The following is a 20,748-nucleotide window of genomic DNA, read 5'->3' as shown; positions in this document are numbered from 1 at the left end:
TACTGCCAGACCTGGGCCCTGGCAGTAAACCCCAAAAAGACTAAAATAATGATTTTCCAGAGAAGATCCAGATCTCAGGGAATTAGACCAAAGTTCTCAATTGGTACAAAATATATAGAGTACTGTACACACTACAATTACTTAGGTTTAAAAATAAGCTCAACTGGACACCTTAATGAGGCAGTGAATGAACTGAGAGAGAAAGCACGCAGGGCATTCTACGCCATTAAAAAGCAAATTCAAATTGAAATACCTATTAAAATTTGGCTTAAACTAATTGAATATGTCATTGAACCAATTGCACTTTATGGCAGCGAGGTGTGGGGTCCACTTGCAAAACAAGATTTCATCAAATGGGACAAACACCCCATTGAAACCCTACATGCAGAGTTCTGTAAGGTTCTCCTACGTGTCCAGAGGAAAACTACAAACAATGCATGCAGGGCAGAATTAGGCCAATATCCACTAATAATAAAAACTCAAAAAAGAGCAATTAAGTTTTGGAAACATCTAAAATACAGTGACCCCCTCTCATATCATTACAAGCCTTGCAATGCCAAGAGCTGAGCAAAGAAAAGAGTCCCCTCATCCAGCTGGTCCTGGGGCTGAGTTCACAAACCTGTTCTACTAACACACTGAAGCCTCAGGACCAGAACATCCAATCAATCAGAATAAACCAAATTACAACACAGTCAAAACAAAACTACATTGCTTATTGGGAAACACAAGCACAAACACAAAGCAAAATGCAGTGCTATCTGGCCCTAAATCGACAGTACACTATGGCTAAATATTTGACCATGGTTACTGATCAAAACCTTAGAAAAACCTTGACAAAGTACAGGCTCAGTGAGCACAGCCTTGCCATTGAGAAGGGTAGACACAGGAAAACCTGGCTCCCTGTAGAGGAAAGGCTGTGCAACCACTGCACAACAGCAGAACCTGAGACGGAGCTGCATTTCCTGACAAAATGTCAAAAATATAAAACAATTAGAGAGTGTCATTTCCCCAAATTTGAAATCCTTATTCAAGGTTTTAAAGACCTCTCTGACGAGGATAGGCTACCCATCCTGTTGGGGGAGGACGCAGAGAGCTGTGGGTTGGCAGCGCACTACATTGCTGCCTGCCATAAGTTGAGGGACAGTGTCTGACAGACCAATAAACCTGCACATGTCCTCAACTGTATGATTATTGTTATTGTTGAATGTATGGTTATATTGACCGTTGGTTATTGTTGTTACTGTTGTCCCGTTGACAATTTTTGATTCTCATTTTTATTTATTTTTTATATTGTAAATATCCAAAGTAAGCTTTGGCAATATGTACATTGTTACGTCATGCCAATAAAGCGAATTGAATTGAATTGAATTGAGAGAGAGAGACAGAGAGAGAGAGAGAGAAAGAGAGAGAGAGAGAGAGACAGACAGACAGACAGACAGACATAGTAGGGCTCTGTTTCTGTTTGAGTCATGATGTGTATTCACTCCCACACAGACCATAGATTTCCCTTCAGTTCCAGTTCAACACTGACTGTATTATAAACAATGACCGAGGGACTTTCACTTTCATAATGACCAACTGATTTACAGCATCTGTCAGTACTGAGTATGTTAGTAGTGAGGGACTTTTACTTTCAGAATGACCCACCGTTCTATTCCATCTGGTTTACAGGAAAGACTCAAAAAGGCTGTCCATGGCCTGAATTAGCTTGACCCAAGTTACTGCCATGATGACAGAAAGGCTTCATCAACAATGGTAATGAGTGTTATGTGAAAAGTTGTATTCAAAAACAAAAAGAAATAGTAGTTTAATTACCCAGTCGAGCAGATACAAATAGTATAGTCATTTTGGTTGTGAAGTGTATTATCAAAAAAGCTTTCTCCTTTCTTTAGAACAAAATGCAATTGACCTCTTGGCTGTCTATGTATATCACCCTGTCACAGGCCCTCACAGTCAATATAGTGTTTATTCAAGATTGCCTGCTGTAGTTGTTTGAGAGATGTCCTGTTTGCAGGGGAAGGGAAGTGGCATCAGCATCATGCAGACATGCCCTCGCTGTGAGCATTCCTAGAAATGGAACAGGGAGAACACTTGAATCAGGTTGGTGACACTTGACCCGGTCAAAGGTCAAAACAGAGTCTTTGTCCTTATTCACCTTCATAACCTAGCCTGGTGAAAACCGGCCTGATCGCCGCATTTACCATTCACAATATTATGCAGCGATCAGGTTAGGTTCCACCGTGCTAATCATAACCGTCGTTGATAATGTAATCAGTGCTCTGTGAGTGTGTTTGTGTGCTACCAACCATTATCGTCATGCCCGTACCTTGCCTCCAGCTTCACCTGTTGTCTGTTCACAAACGATCGTCGATGGGCAGAGACCAGAATTAGGTAGGTTTAGTCTGACCTGTTTAAAATTTAACATTAGTAGATGTTGATTTGTCAGATCTGGCACTAGGAATAACATTTTACTAGATACAATTTTGACTTGTATTGTCTTTTTTTTCATTATTGAATTGAATGCTATCAGTCAATATGAGGGGGGAACCCTGTGTATTCTGGACCAGGATCAGTCAATATGTGGAGGGAGGAACCCTGGGTATTCTGGACCAGGATCAGGTATCAGTCAATATGGGGAGGGAGAAACCCTGTGTATTCTGGACCAGGATCAGTCAATATGGGGAGGGAGAAACCCTGTGTATTCTGGACCAGGATCAGGTATCAGTCAATATGGGGAGGGAGAAACCCTGTGTATTCTGGACCAAGATCAGTCAATATGGGGAGGGAGAAACCCTGTGTATTCTGGACCAGGATCAGTCAATATGGGGCGGAGGAAACCCTGTGTATTCTGGACCAGGATCAGTCAATATGGGGAGGGAGAAACCCTGTGTATTCTGGACCAGGATCAGTCAATATGGGGCGGAGGAAACCCTGTGTATTCTGGACCAGGATCAGTCAATATGGGGAGGGAGAAACCCTGTGTATTCTGGACCAGGATCAGTCAATATGGGGCGGAGGAAACCCTGTGTATTCTGGACCAGGATCAGTCAATATGGGGAGGGAGAAACCCTGTGTATTCTGGACCAGGATCAGTCAATATGGGGAGGGAGAAACCCTGTGTATTCTGGACCAGGATCAGTCAATATGGGGAGGGAGAAACCCTGTGTATTCTGGACCAGGATCAGTCAATATGGGGAGGGAGAAACCCTGTGTATTCTGGACCAGGATCAGGTATCAGTCAATATGGGGAGGGAGAAACCCTGTGTATTCTGGACCAGGATCAGGTATCAGTCAATATGGGGAGGGAGAAACCCTGTGTATTCTGGACCAGGATCAGGAAGTCCTGTTGTATACTGGACACTACACAGGAAGGTCTGAACACTCTGACATGTTACCATGGTAGCCCCATTACCACCAGACAGGAAGGTATGAACACTCTGACATGTTACCATGGTAGCCCCATTACCATCAGACAGGAAGGTCTGAACACTCTGACATGTTACCATGGTAGCCCCATTACCATCAGACAGGAAGGTATGAACACTCTGACATGTTACCATGGTAACCCCATTACAGTTTATGTGTCGGGGGGCTAGGGTCAGTCTGTTACATCTGGAGTATTCTCTTGTCTTATCGAGTGTCCTGTGTGAATTTAAATATGCTCTCTCTAATTCTCTCTTTCTCTCTTTCTTTCTTTCTTTCTTTCTTTCTTTCTCTCGGAGGACCTGAGCCCTCGGACCATGCCTCGGGACTACCTGGCATGATGACTCCTTGCTGTCCCCAGTCACCTGGCCATGCTGCTGCTCCAGTTTCAACTGTTCTGCCTGTGGCTACGGAACCCTGACCTGTTCACCGGACGTGCTTGTTGGACCCTCGACAACTACTCTGATTATTATTATTTGACTATGCTGGTCATTTATGAACATTTTAACATCTTGACCATGTTCTGTTATAATATCCACCCTGCACAGCCAGAAGAGGACTGGCCACCCCTCATAGCCTGGTTCCTCTCTAGGTTTCTTCCTTTGTCCTTTCTAGGGAGTTTTTCCTAGGGAGTTTTTCCTAGCCACCGTGCCTCTTTCACATGCATTGCTTGCTGTTTGGGGTTTTAGGCTGGGTTTCTGTACAGCAATTTGAGATTTCAGCTGATATACGAAGGGCTATATAAATAAATTTGATTTGATTTGATTTGATTACCACCAGACAGGAAGGTATGAACACTCTGACATGTTACCATGGTAACCCCATTACCAGCAGACAGGAAGGTATGAACACTCTGACATGTTACCATGGTAACCCCATTACCACCAGACAGGAAGGTATGAACTCTCTTACATGTTACCATGGTAGCCCCATTACCACCAGACAGGAAGGTATGAACACTCTGACATGTTACCATGGTAGCCCCATTACCACCAGACAGGAAGGTATGAACACTCTGACATGTTACCATGGTAACCCCATTACCACCAGACAGGAAGGTATGAACACTCTGACATGTTACCATGGTAACCCCATTACCACCAGACAGGAAGGTATGAACACTCTGACATGTTACCATGGTAACCTCTATACCACCAGACAGGAAGGTATGAACACTCTGACATGTTACCATGGTAACCCCATTACCACCAGACAGGAAGGTATGAACACTCTGACATGTTACCATGGTAACCCCATTACCACCAAACAGGAAGGTATGAACACTCTGACACGTTACCATGGTAGCCCCATTACCACCAGACAGGAAGGTATGAACACTCTGACACGTTACCATGGTTACCATACCAGACAAAATGCTGATTGGCACAGTATCTGTATCAGCTGGGAATGACAATGAAACATGAAAGTTGCACATTGTTATTTTACCAGGACACTGCTTCTATGGTTTTATTGTTATTTTACCAGGACACTGCTTCTATGGTTTTATTGTTATTTTACCAGGACACTGCTTCTATGGTTTTATTGTTATTTTACCAGGACACTGCTTCTATGGTTTTATTGTTATTTTACCAGGACACTGCTTCTATGGTTTTATGTATTTTACCAGGACACTGCTTCTATGGTTTTATGTATTTTACCAGGACACTGCTTCTATGGTTTTATGTAAACAGTGGTTTATTCTACATCGACCTGTTTGAAAGTTTATCTACATACATTCAGCAATTACATATTAAGCTTCCTCCGGCATGTCACCATACATCTGCCTGTAGTTATTGAACTCTTCCTGCAGGAGCAACCTGGTCTCAGATCAGTTTGTATATTTGTAATGCGATGATACTGGCGGCAGAGAAATCAGGCGCAGGAGAGCGGAAACTGATTTACAACGGTTGTGTTTAATAACCATAAACCACCGTCAACAGAACAATACAATCAATGGGTCAAACAAAACCCGGTAAATACCAGCATGACGTGCACAAGCACTACACCAAACAATTACAGACGAGGACATGGGGGGGAACAGAGGGTTAAATACACAACATGTAATTGATGGAATTGGAACCAGGTGTGATGGAAGACAAGACAAAACCAATGGAAAATGAAAAGTGGATCGGCGATGGCTAGAAGGAAGGCACAGTGATGCCGAAACGTTGGTAAATACCCATTAAATTGTTGGGAGATTATACATGCAGTGTGCTACTTTTTATATTTTGATAGTTTATTGTGTAACCATACCAACCGTAACATATCATACTAATTTGAGTGTCACGGATTTATGTTTACAATGTTACGACTAGTCTATGAGACCAGGCTGGCAGGATGTTTGCTTGTTGTGATTAATTGGGGGGAAACAGTTGCAGGCAAGTTTCTGACAGATGGGTGTGTCTTGGTGGTGGCAAGGACATCAAACCACACCCCCAAGCCAACTCACGTTTGGCTTCTGTCATGGCCGCCAGCATTACATGAGGAGCAAGCCAACAAACGAGGCCACGTCAGCGACTGCAGTTCCACTTTAAAACAAGTTTCTGACTCACTAAAAAATCCCATGGGACTTATCTCTAGAGTAAAGGGATGGGGGTTTAGAGAAGGGGCTGTTATCGTTGTCTAACCAAGTCTGGCTGCTCAGTCGAAAATGCCACCATTACTCAGCTATCGTCTCTCTCGTAAGAAGCATCTACACCGAGTGTACAAAACATTAAGAACACCAGCTCTTTCCATGACATAGACTTAACCAGGTGAAAGCTATTGACCCTTATCGAAGTCGCTTGTTAAATCTACTTCCGTCAGTGTAGATGAAGGGGAAGGGGGAGACAGGTTAAAGAAGGATTTTTGCCCAGAGCCAGTAGTGGATCTGAAATAAAGTTCTCTATAAGAAAGTTACAGAAGCCATACCAAGAACAACTACTTTCACATGTCTCTTGGTCAGACAACTTGTCACTTTCTGTGAGATATGACTTGCGTAAATCTGTAAAACACCGTAAGATCCCCCACACAACTCTCCGCTCCCCCCCCCCCCCCCCCCCCATGTGGTTTGGTTTTGCGTCAGGTTAGTGGCTTGTGCAATCAGTAGTAAAGACTACTTTGTGTCAATCAATCTCACAGTTGTTTCACATATTTCTTACAGGACTCCTTTCTCCTTTGGCTCTGTCACGTTGGGAAAATAACAGTTAAATACTGTTACTTCAAAAGATAACTGGGTGCTTAACTATGTCGTCATCTTACTGGCAATATGTATTACTATTTAACAATATGTATTACGATTTAACAATATGTATTACTATTTAACAATGTGTATTACTATTTAACAATGTGTATTACTATTTAACAATGTGTATTACTATTTAACAATGTGTATTCCTATTTAACAATGTGTATTCCTATTTAAAAATATGTACTACTATTTAACAATGTGTATTACTATTTAACAATGTGTATTACTATTTAAAAATATGTACTACTATTTAAAAATGTGTACTACTATTTAACAATGTGTATTACTATTTAAAAATGTGTATTACTATTTAAAAATGTGTACTACTATTTAAAAATGTGTACTACTATTTAACAATGTGTATTACTATTTAACAATGTGTATTACTATTTGGCAGAGTACAGAGTGGGGGGTATATGTTCAAGCTGTGTACAGTATAGCTGTCTCTTGATGACAACACAACAATTAAAAACATGTTCCTGTTTCAGAAACATAATCCTTTTATTGTTTTGATTTCAAAAAAATCATTCAAGGAAACAATGAACACTTTTTCAAGAAGACAGCAAATTGTAAACCAAAACAAATCAGTCGAAAACAACAGTTTAAACCAAGGCAAGTCGCCCTGTAGCAAATAGTCACGTTTCCCTCTCGTAGTACTGCCAACTATATTCAGGCAGCTACTGTCCCAAAATGGTACCCTATTCCACAGAAAATTGATGTATTAGGGTGCGATTTTCGGACGCACACTCTGACATAGAATTTCCCCTTGGGTACACACCAACAGCTGTGTCAGTGCTCAACAGGATATGATGTCATAAACTGCAGCTTGACTTCCCTTTTAAAACCCTTGTTGATCCTTTACAACGTAATAGTGATGATCATCGTCGTAGTGAATAATCACAACTTATCTTCAATGTTTTGTTAACTTTATTCAGAAGGTTGTAGCCACTTGTCTACCTTTACAAGTAACTTTATGTATGGCTGTATCTTCAATGTGCAGTCATTTTATTCAGAAAAGTTAGCCGCTTGTCAAACACTGTCTCTTACAGTGCAGAGGTGAGCACCTAACCACCTGTACCACAAAACAAGAAGCCTGGGCCTCTGGGGGGCCTCTGGTGGGCCCTCTGGTGGGCCTCTGGTGGGCCCTCTGGTGGGCCTCTGGTGGGCCCTCTGGTGGGCCTCTGGTGGGCCTCTGGTGGGCCTCTGGGCAGATGGAGGCAGTTCAACGATCACATACACCGCGTTACACTTACAACTTGGGTATCTATGGCTGTCTCAAATCAACACTGTAAACCATTTTTTTTTTAAAGCAGCAAAGTCCCCATTGAGACCAATGTCTCTTTTGCAAAGAACTATTCCATGTTATTGTGTATGTGCTGATAAACTATTATCTTTGGCTTGATCATGAGGGGTCAGGTGCTTACAATTAAAATCAGGTCATCTCTCCGTTAGTTATCTTTGCACTCCAAATACCTGTAAAAGTGTCTTTTAAAATGTTATCATCGCTTTAGCCTAACAAATCACAGGGTTAACTGGAAAAAATGTATCAAACCAATACGGCACCAAAACACAGACAGTGCTTGTAGATTCTACCGCTTGACATTCCTTCCCTCACATGTATATAAAAGACATCTCTCAGATTGGCTCAGTTACCGAAATGAAAAACAGTCTCAGAAACACGTGTTAAACCTTTTCCCCAAAGAGGAACAGCCCTTTTCAGGAATGAAAGATCCACACACAGTGTTCGATTTGAATTTAGACACAACCTTCCTAGTTCCATCAACAACCTTTTATCTGACTTATCCTGGGAGGGGAAAAAAAATATGTGACTCTGAAACATATGAATACTATTTTACTGAAATCGACACACAAAATGACTTTACACGACAAAGAGTAGTGTTCCTATGTACACACACCTACTTCAGTACATACAAAATAATATTATTTTAAATATCCACCTCAATAAATCATGTATATTATGGAACTATAAAAATCAGACCAACAAGTCTGAAGGTTTAATCATCCTTTTCACTCAATAATTGAACTTTAAGAACGTTTAATACATTTTGTACAAAAATATAATCATTATCATTTGTGACTTCAAAAGCCTTATTCAAGTTTTTAAAAAAAAATACATATTTTCCTTGACGCTCACAAAAATTATTTGAGAGATTTAAAGTCTGTCTTGATTATTCATTCTTTTTTTTATTTCTCTCCAGACTAAGACGTTTACTGAGTGGACAAAACATTAAGAACACCTGCTCTTTCCATGACATAGACTGACCAGGTGAATCCAGGTGAAAGCTATGATCCCCTTATTGATGTCACCTGTTAAATCCACTTCAATCAGTGTAGATGAAGGAGTTGGAGGAGACACGTTAAAGAAGGATTTTTAAGTCTTGAGACAATTGGAGACATTGGATTGCGTATGTGTGCTACTCAGAGGGTGAATGGGTAAGACAAAATATTTAAGTGCCTTTGAACGGGGGTATGGTAGTAGGTGCCAGGCGCAACGGTTTTGAGTGTGTCAAGAACTGCAACGATGCTGGGTTTTACACACTCAACAGTTTCCCGTGTGTATCAACAATGTATCCACCACCCAACTTGACACAACTGTGGGGAAGCATTGGAGTCAACATGGGGCCAGCATCCCTGTGGAACGCTTTCGACACCTTGTAGAGTTCATGCCTTGACGAAATGAGGCTGTTCTGAGGGGTTAAAGGGGGTTAAGAAGGTGCTCCTAATGTTTTGTACACTCTGTGTACATAAATACCATTGTTTATGTATATACTGTAATTACAGGAAAGTACATTCAGTGCACCAACTATGTAATAGTACTTACAGTATAGAGACTTAAAGGAATCTATCAAAAATGTTTAAGCATCAATCAACAAAACAGTTTTCTTTAAGTTGCCATGTTGGTCCACTGTACTAAATCATTGTTTTTGTGAAGAAGTTACGCTAATTCATGTAGAAAATAGAGCGCTTATTATATGATTTAAATACTTTATCGACAATCATAGGAAAACGTTTTAAATAAAGTACGAAATAGTTTGTAGAAACATGCCTACACATAGTCCATGTTGAGACCACAGATATATATCAGACAAGATTTCATGTTTTGATTTATGTGCAATATCACATTTCCCCAAAAACATAAATACCAAAGATACATTTTGCATAAATAAATTGTTCCAGAAATGTTATAAAACAAGAAATAAAATCACAATCTACTATTGATTAAAAGCCCTTGTCTTGTTACTTCATTGTAGCTTGCTGCATTCTCAAGAAGCCTCTTCCCTTTCTGTTGTGTCTGTCTGTCTGTCTGTCTGTCTGTCTGTCTGTCTGTCTGTCTGTCTGTCTGTCTGTCTGTCTGTCTGTCTGTCTGTCTGTCTGTCTGTCTGTCTGTCTGTCTGTCTGTCTGTCTGTCTGTCTGTCTGTCTGTCTGTCTAACCGTCTGTCTGTCTGTCCGTCCGTCGATTAACACAACAAGTTTATCTAAAATGTCTCTGAAAATGTATCTGACACAGTGTAGTTCAGGTTAACACAGCACTGATCCACAATGTTACCACATTGAACATAATTTGACTCTTACACTAAAACCTATAGGTCGGCATTATTACAGGAAGAACAGTGCAAAAGGTATTTTGGTTGGAATGTAGGAAAATCTTTCAGAATTACCAAGGTTCCAAAATGAATTACCAAGGTTCCAAAATGAATTACCAAGGTTCCAAAATGAATTAGCCATGTTCCATAATGACAGCCAATAGTAATCTTTGTTACTATAAAGTTTATCTTACAAAGTTGTGATTGGTTTAAATCTCTTTAAACTATTTCTATATCACCAGAAGCTTCTGTCTGTTTCACATGAACACAGTTATTTAATAAAAACACATTTAGGTCTGGATTCAATCCGGATCCCGCAAGATCCGTATTAAAATGAAAAGGTCATTTCCCATTAAGCCGACATATGCAGCTTTTACCGTGAATGCAGTCTCTGCAAACGCGGGAACATTGCCTTTAAAGTTCAAACAAGCTATAATGCGGATATTTGGCAATACTTTGGCGATACGGATTGTATCCAGTCCTTAGAGTTGAAAGTCTCAAGAGGTTGGTTTTGCTGTCATCTCATACACACATTGCACAATTCTAACCAGACAGATAATATATTCCAATACAAGAGACTAAAGTGACTCAAACAAATAAATCTGCACCTTTTTATCTACATCACATTATTACGACCGATGGAGTTGATCAACAACATTGTGATACTTTGACCAATTACTTTTTTTTGTTGAAAAAGCGGAAAAAGCTTTAATTCCCATAACTTCAAACTACAGTTTAGAATGAGTAAGCTCAGGGCCTTGAGGCGCCACACGAGATTCTCCCGGTACCGTTAATTGTCATTTTGAAATTGTTCTAAAGTCAAACACACACTTTACTACAGATGTAACCTTATCGTCTGACTCAGGTAATGCCAATTACAGCTGACAATACTCAGGTAATGCCAATTACAGCTGACAATACTCAGGTAATGACAATTACAGCTGACAATACTCAGGTAATGCCAATTATAACTGACAATACTCAGGTAATGACAATTATAACTGACAATACTCAGGTAATGACAAGTATAGCTGACAATACTCAGGTAATGCCAATTATAACTGACAATACTCAGGTAATGACAATTATAACTGACAATACTCAGGTAATGACAAGTATAGCTGACAATACTCAGGTAATGCCAATTATAACTGACAATACTCAGGTAATGACAATTATAACTGACAATACTCAGGTAATGACAAGTATAGCTGACAATACTCAGGTAATGCCAATTATAACTGACAATACTCAGGTAATGACAATTATAACTGACAATACTCAGGTAATGCCAATTATAACTGACAATACTCAGGTAATGACAATTATAACTGACAATACTCAGGTAATGCCAATTATAGCTGACAATACTCAGGTAAAAGTACCATAGAACAGTGTTTTGATAAAAAAAAAAAAAAAGATCATAGAGATGACCTAGAATGTAGAAATTCTTGTTCTGAGGTGACGGGTATGTACCCCCCCCCTTAGGGATCCCCGAATGTTTCATACTCTCTCCGTTATTAGAATTCCTGTTTGCCACAAGCACCCTGGACCTACTGAACTGCATACTGGAGACACAGCGTCCTCTGCTCCTCATTCTAATGATTACTTGGTTCAGTGTTGTAGAGTGCAGCCGTCAGTCTGGTCCTCTCCTATTGAGCAGAGGTTCCTTTGGTCACTCTCAGGGCTGCACGAGGGCAAAATAAAAGTGAAAATGTCCCATGTACTTTTCTTGTTGTGTTACTACTACAACTCAAAATGTCTGTAGAGGTTAGAGAGGTGGGATTCTCCCTTCTCCTCAACCACTCACGTAGTTAGCAGAGAGAGGTGGGATTCTCCCTTCTCCTCAACATATCACGTAGTTAGCAGAGAGAGGTGGGATTCTCCCTTCTCCTCAACATCTCACGTAGTTAGCAGAGAGAGGTGGGATTCTCCCTTCTCCTCAACATCTCACGTAGTTAGCAGAGAGAGGTGGGATTCTCCCTTCTCCTCAACCACTCACGTAGTTAGCATATTTCACTTATCATCACAACCCTCCTCATCCCTGTACAGTAGAAGTACTACCTCCTTTATAGAGGACTTACTCAGAGCAACAGAAGAAAAAAAAATACACACTTGTCATCCCTGTACAGTAGAGTCCATTGATCAGCAGCTGGTGCTGTCCCTGTCCCCGGTGCTGTTGGACTGCAGGGTGGCTGAACTGACTGCTATCTGGCAGCCATTGGTGACGTGATTCATGACTTTCTGTTTGAGCTGGGCCACCTGCTCCCTCAGGACCGAGGCGGTGGAGGTCAGGTCACAGTTCTGGGTCTTCAGAACCTTCACCTTCTCCTCTAGCCTGGAGATCCGCTCCAGTTTCCTCTTACGACACTTAGACGCCGCGATCCGGTTACGCAGCTTCTTCCTCTCGGCTTTGATCCTCTCCTGGGTCTCCAGGTCGATGGGAGACAGTGAGGGAGGGGAGGTGGTGGGGTCCCCGGGAGGGTGACGTATCTCTGGGACAGTCTGAGGGGCGTCCAGGCCTCTGTTGTGGGGATGGTGGGACCCTTGGCCTCCGGGTCCGTGGGGTCCGTGGCCTGGGTAGCCGTCGGGCATCTGACCCCCTGGGTAGGATGATGATATATGGTTGGGGTGGTTGGGGTTATAGCTGCTGAGGTTGGTATAGATGGGCAGGTCTCCTGCAGGCATGATGTTCCTCTGGTAGGGGCCTTGTATAGAGGAGGACGGGGACATGGGAGATCCAACCAGCTGGTTCTGTTTATGAAGATCCGCCAGGGCTTTGACGAACCCATCGGCAAAACCCTCCTGTTCGTTAGTGGCGTTGTTCCGGTACATGAAGGGGTTACCTCCGTTAGGGTTGGGGACGGGAGACGTCGTCACCAAGCCCTGGTTAGACTGGATGATGAGGTGCTCGAGGTCAGGGGAGGCTAGCTTCAGAAGGTTCATATCTGACAAGCCGCCGGGTATTAACAAGCTGTTTGTGTTGCTGTTAATCCCTCCCAGGTTATTAGGGTTGCTGTTGCAGTTGCTCCCAGGCTGGTTTTGTAACAGTTTCAGGCCAGAGCTGCTGTGGGAACCTCCTGAGAAGTTATGTGCCACTTTTTTACTCATCGTCTTGTGGCCCTGGTAACGTTGGTAATCTGCATGGTGTTGTCCGAAATTGTGAGGAATACCCGGGGCTTCGTCGTGGTAGAAAGGGGTATCCATTTTAGCCGCAGGGAGACAGAATCTTCATATTCTGATTAGTTTAAGGTTTAAATGGTCCCGTTGGCTTTTAGCTGTGAAGACTAGGAGATTTCCCAAGAAAGTGTTTCTGTTAAAAAAAATATTCCAACAAAGAATTCGGGCCACCTGTTAGATAGAAAATAAATGTAGATTCTACATATAATATGACATGTGATTTGAAAAACAAAACAAATACATTGTATATGATTTATATGACTACAGTGGGAATAAAAAAAAACTATAGTTTCACTTTCGCTCAAAATTCAAAAGCAACAAGCCTGCTTTTAATCATTGAAACCTCTAAACATATAAATCCGATTTAAAAGGGTTGGCTATACCGTATACATCCTATTTAAAAGCGTTGGCTATACTGTATACATCCTAATTAAAAGTGTTGGCTATACCATATACATCCTATTTAAAAGCGTTGGCTATACTGTATACATCCTAATTAAAAGTGTTGGCTATACCATATACATCCTAATTAAAAGCGTTGGCTATACCATATACATCCTAATTAAAAGTGTTGGCTATACCGTATACATCCTAATTAAAAGTGTTGGCTATACCATATACATCCTATTTAAAAGCGTTGGCTATACTGTATACATCCTAATTAAAAGTGTTGGCTATACCGTATACATCCTAATTAAAAGCGTTGGCTATACCGTATAAATCCTATTTAAAAGCGTTGGCTATACCGTATACATCCTAATTAAAAGTGTTGGTTATACCATATACATCCTAATTAAAAGCGTTGGCTATACCGTATACATCCTATTTAAAAGCGTTGGCTATACCGTATACATCCTAATTAAAAGCGTTGGCTATACCGTATACATCCTAATTAAAAGCGTTGGCTATACTGTATACATCCTAATTAAAAGCGTTGGCTATACTGTATACATCCTAATTAAAAGCGTTGGCTATACCATATACATCCTAATTAAAAGCGTTGGCTATACTGTATACATCCTAATTAAAAGCGTTGGCTATAGATCATATACATCCTAATTAAAAGTGTTGGCTATATCGTATGGTTTTAGGAATGTATAACCTGTAACACATGAATGAAAGCGAGAACCACCTTACTATTATTAGGCTCCCAATAAAATGATTTATCCTACAGTTTCTAATAATAATTACATGATATATATTTTAATACGACTTGTCATGGGAGTGAATGTATAGAAGAATAGCATAAGGTTGAATATTGTTTTTATATATTGAATATTTTTATCATATCAGCCTACAGTACATCCATACAATACGGTAGGATACACTATTATTGAGTGTATCATAATCATTCTTAAAATATAATAGTGTATCATAATCATTCTTAAAATATAATAGTGTATCATAATCATTCTTAAAATATAATAGTGTATCATAATCATTCTTAAAATATAATAGTGTATCATATTTATTATTAAAATATAATAGTGTATGATAATTATTCTTAAAATATACTTACAGTAAGCGAAGGTTTCCCCGTTTCAACCCGGCGGTGGCAGGAAAGCCCGTTCAGTACGATGACTAGTTGATTAGCCTACTCACGTTACGTTTTGACAAATAAACCTTCATGGTGAAACAATCGAGTGACTCAACGGTGACTCGAGCTTGTCACACCGATCGACATTGACACAGAATACCATCCATCGTACGGTAGACGTTACCCACGCACGCTGCCTGTACACCGCTGAGCCGGTTCGACTGTGTGTAGGCAGATGGTCTATTAAAAAAGGAATCTGATATCCGTGTGTTAAACAAAAATCTTCCAACAAAAATCATCAGGAAAAAGTCCTATCATGCCGTTAATTATCTGTATATATTTTCCCTGCCTTAGAATATAGACTGTTGACATTGGAGAAATCGGGCTTCTCTTCTGCCTCTCTCGTTGCCTCGTCTGCGCTGTCAGTTGGACTGGGGCTTTCTGCTTGGCCGATTAATAGCATACGCCCTTCTCTCTCTCTCTCACACACACACACACACTCTCTCTCTCTCTCTCTCTCTCTCTCTCTCTCTCACACACTCTCTCTCTCACACACACACACTCTCTCTCTCTCTCTCTCTCTCACACACACTCTCTCTCTCTCTCTCTCTCTCTCTCTCTCTCTCTCTCTCTCACACACTCTCTCTCTCACACACACACACTCTCTCTCTCTCTCTCTCTCTCACACACACACTCTCTCTCTCTCTCACACACACACACTCTCTCTCTCTCACACACACACTCTCTCTAGTTCCTGTAACTACTCTGCACAGATGTTATTCTTTCCCCAAAGGTTTATTTCCTTTGATTTGTCGTTTGAAATTGTATTGGTCTTTTGAAAGCCGGACTCTACTGCTCACTGAATTATATAAAAAAAGGTATTATTTATTTTAAAAAAAGTAACCTTTATTTAACTTGGCAAGTCAGTTAAGAACAAATTATTATATACAATGACGGCCTACCAAAAGGCAAAAGGCCTCCAGCGAGGATGGGGGGGTTGGTATTAAAAATACAAAATAATATAAAAATAGGACAAAACAAACATCATAACAAAAGAAACAACACAACATTAAACACATTAAACACAATAATAAAGTGAGACCTAAAGACAACAACATAGCATGGCAGCAACACATGAACTGTAGGCTTACAATATAAACTTTGCAATGTGTAGAAGGTTTGGCCGGTTTTGTATTGCCACAACCATACGATAGGTATACTCATATAACAGTAGCTACATGGCACTCTTCAATGCTCTGGTACAAAACCCGAAATATGTCCCGAGTGAGGACGTGACACACGAACCTAACTCTTAGTGGAGTAATGGCATACAGATAATAACACTCATCCCATAAAACACTATTGGCCTACTTTGTTAGTTGCACAACATTTGAGAGTGTTCTTTGCACTTCCACACAAGATGTAATAACTTGTTGATAACACTTATGTTCTCAACAGCATTCACTTTCATTCTATTCTATTCTATTCTATATAGGGAATGTGTAGCCTACAGTCTAACTGGTTTGGTCTTTTCCAGCAGGCATCAGAACAGGAAGAGCACGTCTATCGTACACAGTGAGGATTGAGAACATGGTCAATGCAGTCGGCAACAACACAGGTCCCTGTATAGTACACCTCTAATAGGGCCCTGGTAAAAAAGTAGTGCACTATATAGGGAATAGGGTGCCATTAGGGACCTAAACTCTATGGTATCTGGTCAAAAGTAGTGCACTATATAGGGAATAAGATGCCATTTGGGACGAACACACAAAAATGCCCTCTACTCCTCTACTCTACCCCAGCACCACACTGCAGATGGGGCCAGAGGGAGTCAGTCCTGCCTGCCCGGCTGCAGATGGGGCCAGAGGGAGTCAGTACTGCCCGGCTGCAGATGGGGCCAGAGGGAGTCAGTCCTGCCTGCCCGGCTGCAGATGGGGCCAGAGGGAGTCAGTACTGCCTGCCCGGCTGCAGATGGGGCCAGAGGGAGTCAGTACTGCCTGCCCGGCTGCAGATGGGGCCAGAGGGAGTCAGTCCTGCCTGCCCGGCTGCAGATGGGGCCAGAGGGAGTCAGTACTGCCCGGCTGCAGATGGGGCCAGAGGGAGTCAGTACTGCCTGCCCGGCTGCAGATGGGGCCAGAGGGAGTCAGTACTGCCTGGCTGGCTGCAGATGGGGCCAGAGGGAGTCAGTACTGCCTGGCTGCAGATGGGGCCAGAGGGAGTCAGTACTGCCTGCCCGGCTGCAGATGGGGCCAGAGGGAGTCAGACTGCCTGGCCGGCTGCAGATGGGGCCAGAGGGAGTCAGTACTGCCTGGCTGGCTGCAGATGGGGCCAGAGGGAGTCAGTCCTGCCTGGCCGGCTGCAGATGGGGCCAGAGGGAGTCAGTACTGCCTGGCTGGCTGCAGATGGGGCCAGAGGGAGTCAATACTGCCTGGCTGCAGATGGGGCCAGAGGGAGTCAGTACTGCCTGCCCGGCTGCAGATGGGTCCAGAGGGAGTCAGTACTGCCTGGCTGCAGATGGGGCCAGAGGGAGTCAGTACTGCCTGGCCGGCTGCAGATGGGGCCAGAGGGAGTCAGTACTGCCTGGCCGGCTGCAGATGGGGCCAGAGGGAGTCACTACTGCCTGGCCGGCTGCAGATGGGGCCAGAGGGGGTCAGTACTGCCTGGCTGGCTGCAGATGGGGCCAGAGGGAGTCAGTACTGCCTGCCCGGCTGCAGATGGGGCCAGAGGGAGTCAGTACTGCCTGGCTGCAGATGGGGCCAGAGGGAGTCAGTACTGCCTGGCCGGCTGCAGATGGGGCCAGAGGGAGTCAGTACTGCCTGGCCGGCTGCAGATGGGGCCAGAGGGAGTCACTACTGCCTGGCCGGCTGCAGATGGGGCCAGAGGGGGTCAGTACTGCCTGGCTGGCTGCAGATGGGGACAGAGGGAGTCAGTACTGCCTGCCCGGCTGCAGATGGGGCCAGAGGGAGTCAGTACTGCCTGGCTGGCTGTGTTGTCCAGTCCAACTGCATTAGTTTAGTTAGACCATCTGAAGGTGAATTGCTCTAGGATGTTATACAACCTTTGTGAAGCAGTGAATATGGGACTGGACTGGATTGTTATGTGTGTGTACCAAATGCCACCCTATTCCCTATATAGTACACTACTTTAGACCAGAGCCCCATGAAATGCACTATAAAGAGAATAGGTTTTCCTTTACCTTCAAGGTCAGTCAAGATAACAGACGTTTTTTTCTGCTTCACAGAATGAACATGACAGAAAATGAATAGTTAGGTTCAACTCACCTTGAATTTAGGTGTTAGCTGATTTGGTTGGACAGGATAGCTAGAGTTACAGAGGTAAACATCGCATCAGAACAATCAGAACAAGAGATGTTCTAAAATAGGTTTCCTGAAAACTGAATTTATACTCATAAAAAATAAATAAAGTTCTTTCCCAATTTGAAATGGATAAAGGCAAACTTTTTATTTATTACCATGAAATTAAATCTTGTGAGAGATTGGGCAATTTGTTACACTATATTTTTTATGAAACAACATGCACCCCAAAAAAAAATCATATCAAAGCGAGATATGAATCATACATTTCAATTTCTTTGACTTGCTGTGAAATATTTTTAAATATATAACTTTTATGGTCAAAGCGATAGTCATAATGAAACACTTTGAAATAGGAATTTAATGCCATTTCAGCCTCCACATATTAACATAACATTTTTTACAGTATAGCAATTCTTTCTATTTATGTATTTATTTACACACTTGGTTGGCTTGAGTGATTACAGTTTTCAAGGCAACATTTCTCACACGTTATTTATATGTACCAGACAGTTAAATGTACTGTATGCCTCTCTATATAAAACAGATGTGGGGCCATTTTAGATTAAATACATTGCTATATATTTGCGACATATAACATCTGCTGCACAGTGTCATGGAGTGGTGATGATACCTGAGCTTTATTCACAAGGACGGAAAACTCGCGCGCTGAAATATCGCTCAACCACCTAAAAAAAAACAACGTGTCAAAAAGAAGGGGAAATAATGTAGAGAAAACAGCAAAGTTGGCCTCCTTTCCCAGAAGACAGTTTGGGTTTATTTCCCAACTGTTGGGTAGCTACAGAGCTATAGATATTAGTGGAACACATTATGGTGCGTATTGAGGACAAGAGAGGTTGGAACAAACAGCTCATGATGTAGTGTCTGACAACATAGAATAAACATTTATTTGAGAAGCTCTTTGAGGACAGTCTGGACTCTGGCAGGGTGGGGGATTGAGGCCTGGGTTCGGGCAGGGTGAGGGATTGAGGCCTGGGTTCGGGCAGGGTGAGGGACTGAGGCCTGGACTCTGGCAGGGTGGGGGACTGAGGCCTGGGTGAGGGCAGGGTGAGGGACTGAGGCCTGGGTGAGGGCAGGGTGGGGGACTGAGGCCTGGACTCTGGCAGGGTGGGGGACTGAGGCCTGGACTCTGGCAGGGTGGGGGATTGAGGCCTGGGTTCGGGCAGGGTGAGGGACTGAGGCCTGGACTCTGGCAGGGTGAGGGACTGAGGCCTGGACTCTGGCAGGGTGAGGGACTGAGGCCTGGACTCTGGCAGGGTGAGGGACTGAGGCCTGGACTCTGGCAGGGTGAGGGATTGAGGCCTGGACTCTGGCAGGGTGGGGGACTGAGGCCTGGGTGAGGGCCGGGTGGGGGACTGAGGCCTGGGTGAGGGCAGGGTGGCAGACTGAGGCCAGAACTCTGGCAGGGTGAGGGACTGAGGCCTGGACTCTGGTAATTATTTTGGCCAGAGCACAATGGGCTTTAGTTACCCTAACCCCATGGGCTTTAGTTACCCTAACCCCATGGGCTTTAGTTACCCTAACCCCATGGGCTTTAGTTACCCTAACCCCATGGGCTTTAGTTACCCTAACCCCATGGGCTTTAGTTACCCTAACCCCATGGGCTTTAGTTACCCTTACCCCATGGGCTTTAGTTACCCTAACCCCATGGGCTTTAGTTACCCTTACCCTTACCCCATGGGCTTTAGTTACCCTTACCCCATGGGCTTTAGTTACCCTTTCCCTAACCCAATGGGCTTTAGTTACCCTAACCCCATGGGCTTTAGTTACCCTAACCCCATGGGCTTTAGTTACCCTTACCCTAACCCCATGGGCTTTAGTTACCCTTACCCCATGGGCTTTAGTTACCCTTACCCCATGGGCTTTAGTTACCCTAACCCCATCGGCTTTAGTTACCCTTACCCCATGGGCTTTAGTTACCCTAACCCCATGGGCTTTAGTTACCCTAACCCCATGGGCTTTAGTTACCCTAACCCCATGGGCTTTAGTTACCCTAACCCCATGGGCTTTAGTTACCCTTACCCTAACCCCATGGGCTTTAGTTACCCTTACCCCATGGGCTTTAGTTACCCTAACCCCATGGGCTTTAGTTACCCTTACCCTAACCCCATGGGCTTTAGTTACCCTTACCCTTACACCATGGGCTTTAGTTACCCTTACCCCATGGGCTTTATTTACCCTTACCCCATGGGCTTTAGTTACCCTAACCCCATGGGCATTAGTTACCCTAACCCCATGGGCTTTAGTTACCCTAACCCCATGGGCTTTAGTTACCCTAACCCCATAGGCTTTAGTTACCCTTACCCTTACCCCATGGGCTTTAGTTACCCTAACCCCATGGGATTTTAGTTACCCTTACCCCATGGGCTTTAGTTACCCTAACCCCATGGGATTTTAGTTACCCTAACCCCATGGGCTTTAGTTACCCTAACCCCATG

At 43.0% G+C, this 20,748-nt stretch overlaps 1 protein-coding gene across 2 annotated transcripts; it reads right to left on the bottom strand.

The window, feature by feature from the left end:
• Positions 1 to 7,128: 7,128 nt before the first annotated feature.
• LOC115160168 (transcription factor AP-1-like) lies at positions 7,129 to 15,463 on the bottom strand. 2 transcript variants are annotated; one of them, XM_029710546.1, is made up of 2 exons: positions 14,958 to 15,463; positions 7,129 to 13,609 (listed from the first exon to the last, which is right to left on the bottom strand). In XM_029710546.1, exon 2 carries the CDS (start codon positions 13,463 to 13,465, stop codon positions 12,404 to 12,406), a length of 1,062 nt encoding a protein of 353 aa, XP_029566406.1. In that variant the 5' UTR covers positions 13,466 to 13,609; positions 14,958 to 15,463; the 3' UTR covers positions 7,129 to 12,403. The 2 variants fall into 2 exon arrangements, with proteins under 2 accessions (XP_029566406.1, XP_029566407.1); XM_029710547.1 differs by having other exon boundaries at positions 7,129 to 13,571.
• Between the last annotated feature and the right edge of the window lie 5,285 nt (positions 15,464 to 20,748).

Source organism: Salmo trutta, chromosome 23 (genome assembly GCF_901001165.1).
Source record: "Salmo trutta chromosome 23, fSalTru1.1, whole genome shotgun sequence".
Lineage (NCBI taxonomy): Eukaryota > Metazoa > Chordata > Actinopteri > Salmoniformes > Salmonidae > Salmo > Salmo trutta.
Note: the sequence above shows the minus strand (reverse complement) of the source record. Positions and strands in the feature narration are given on the sequence as shown.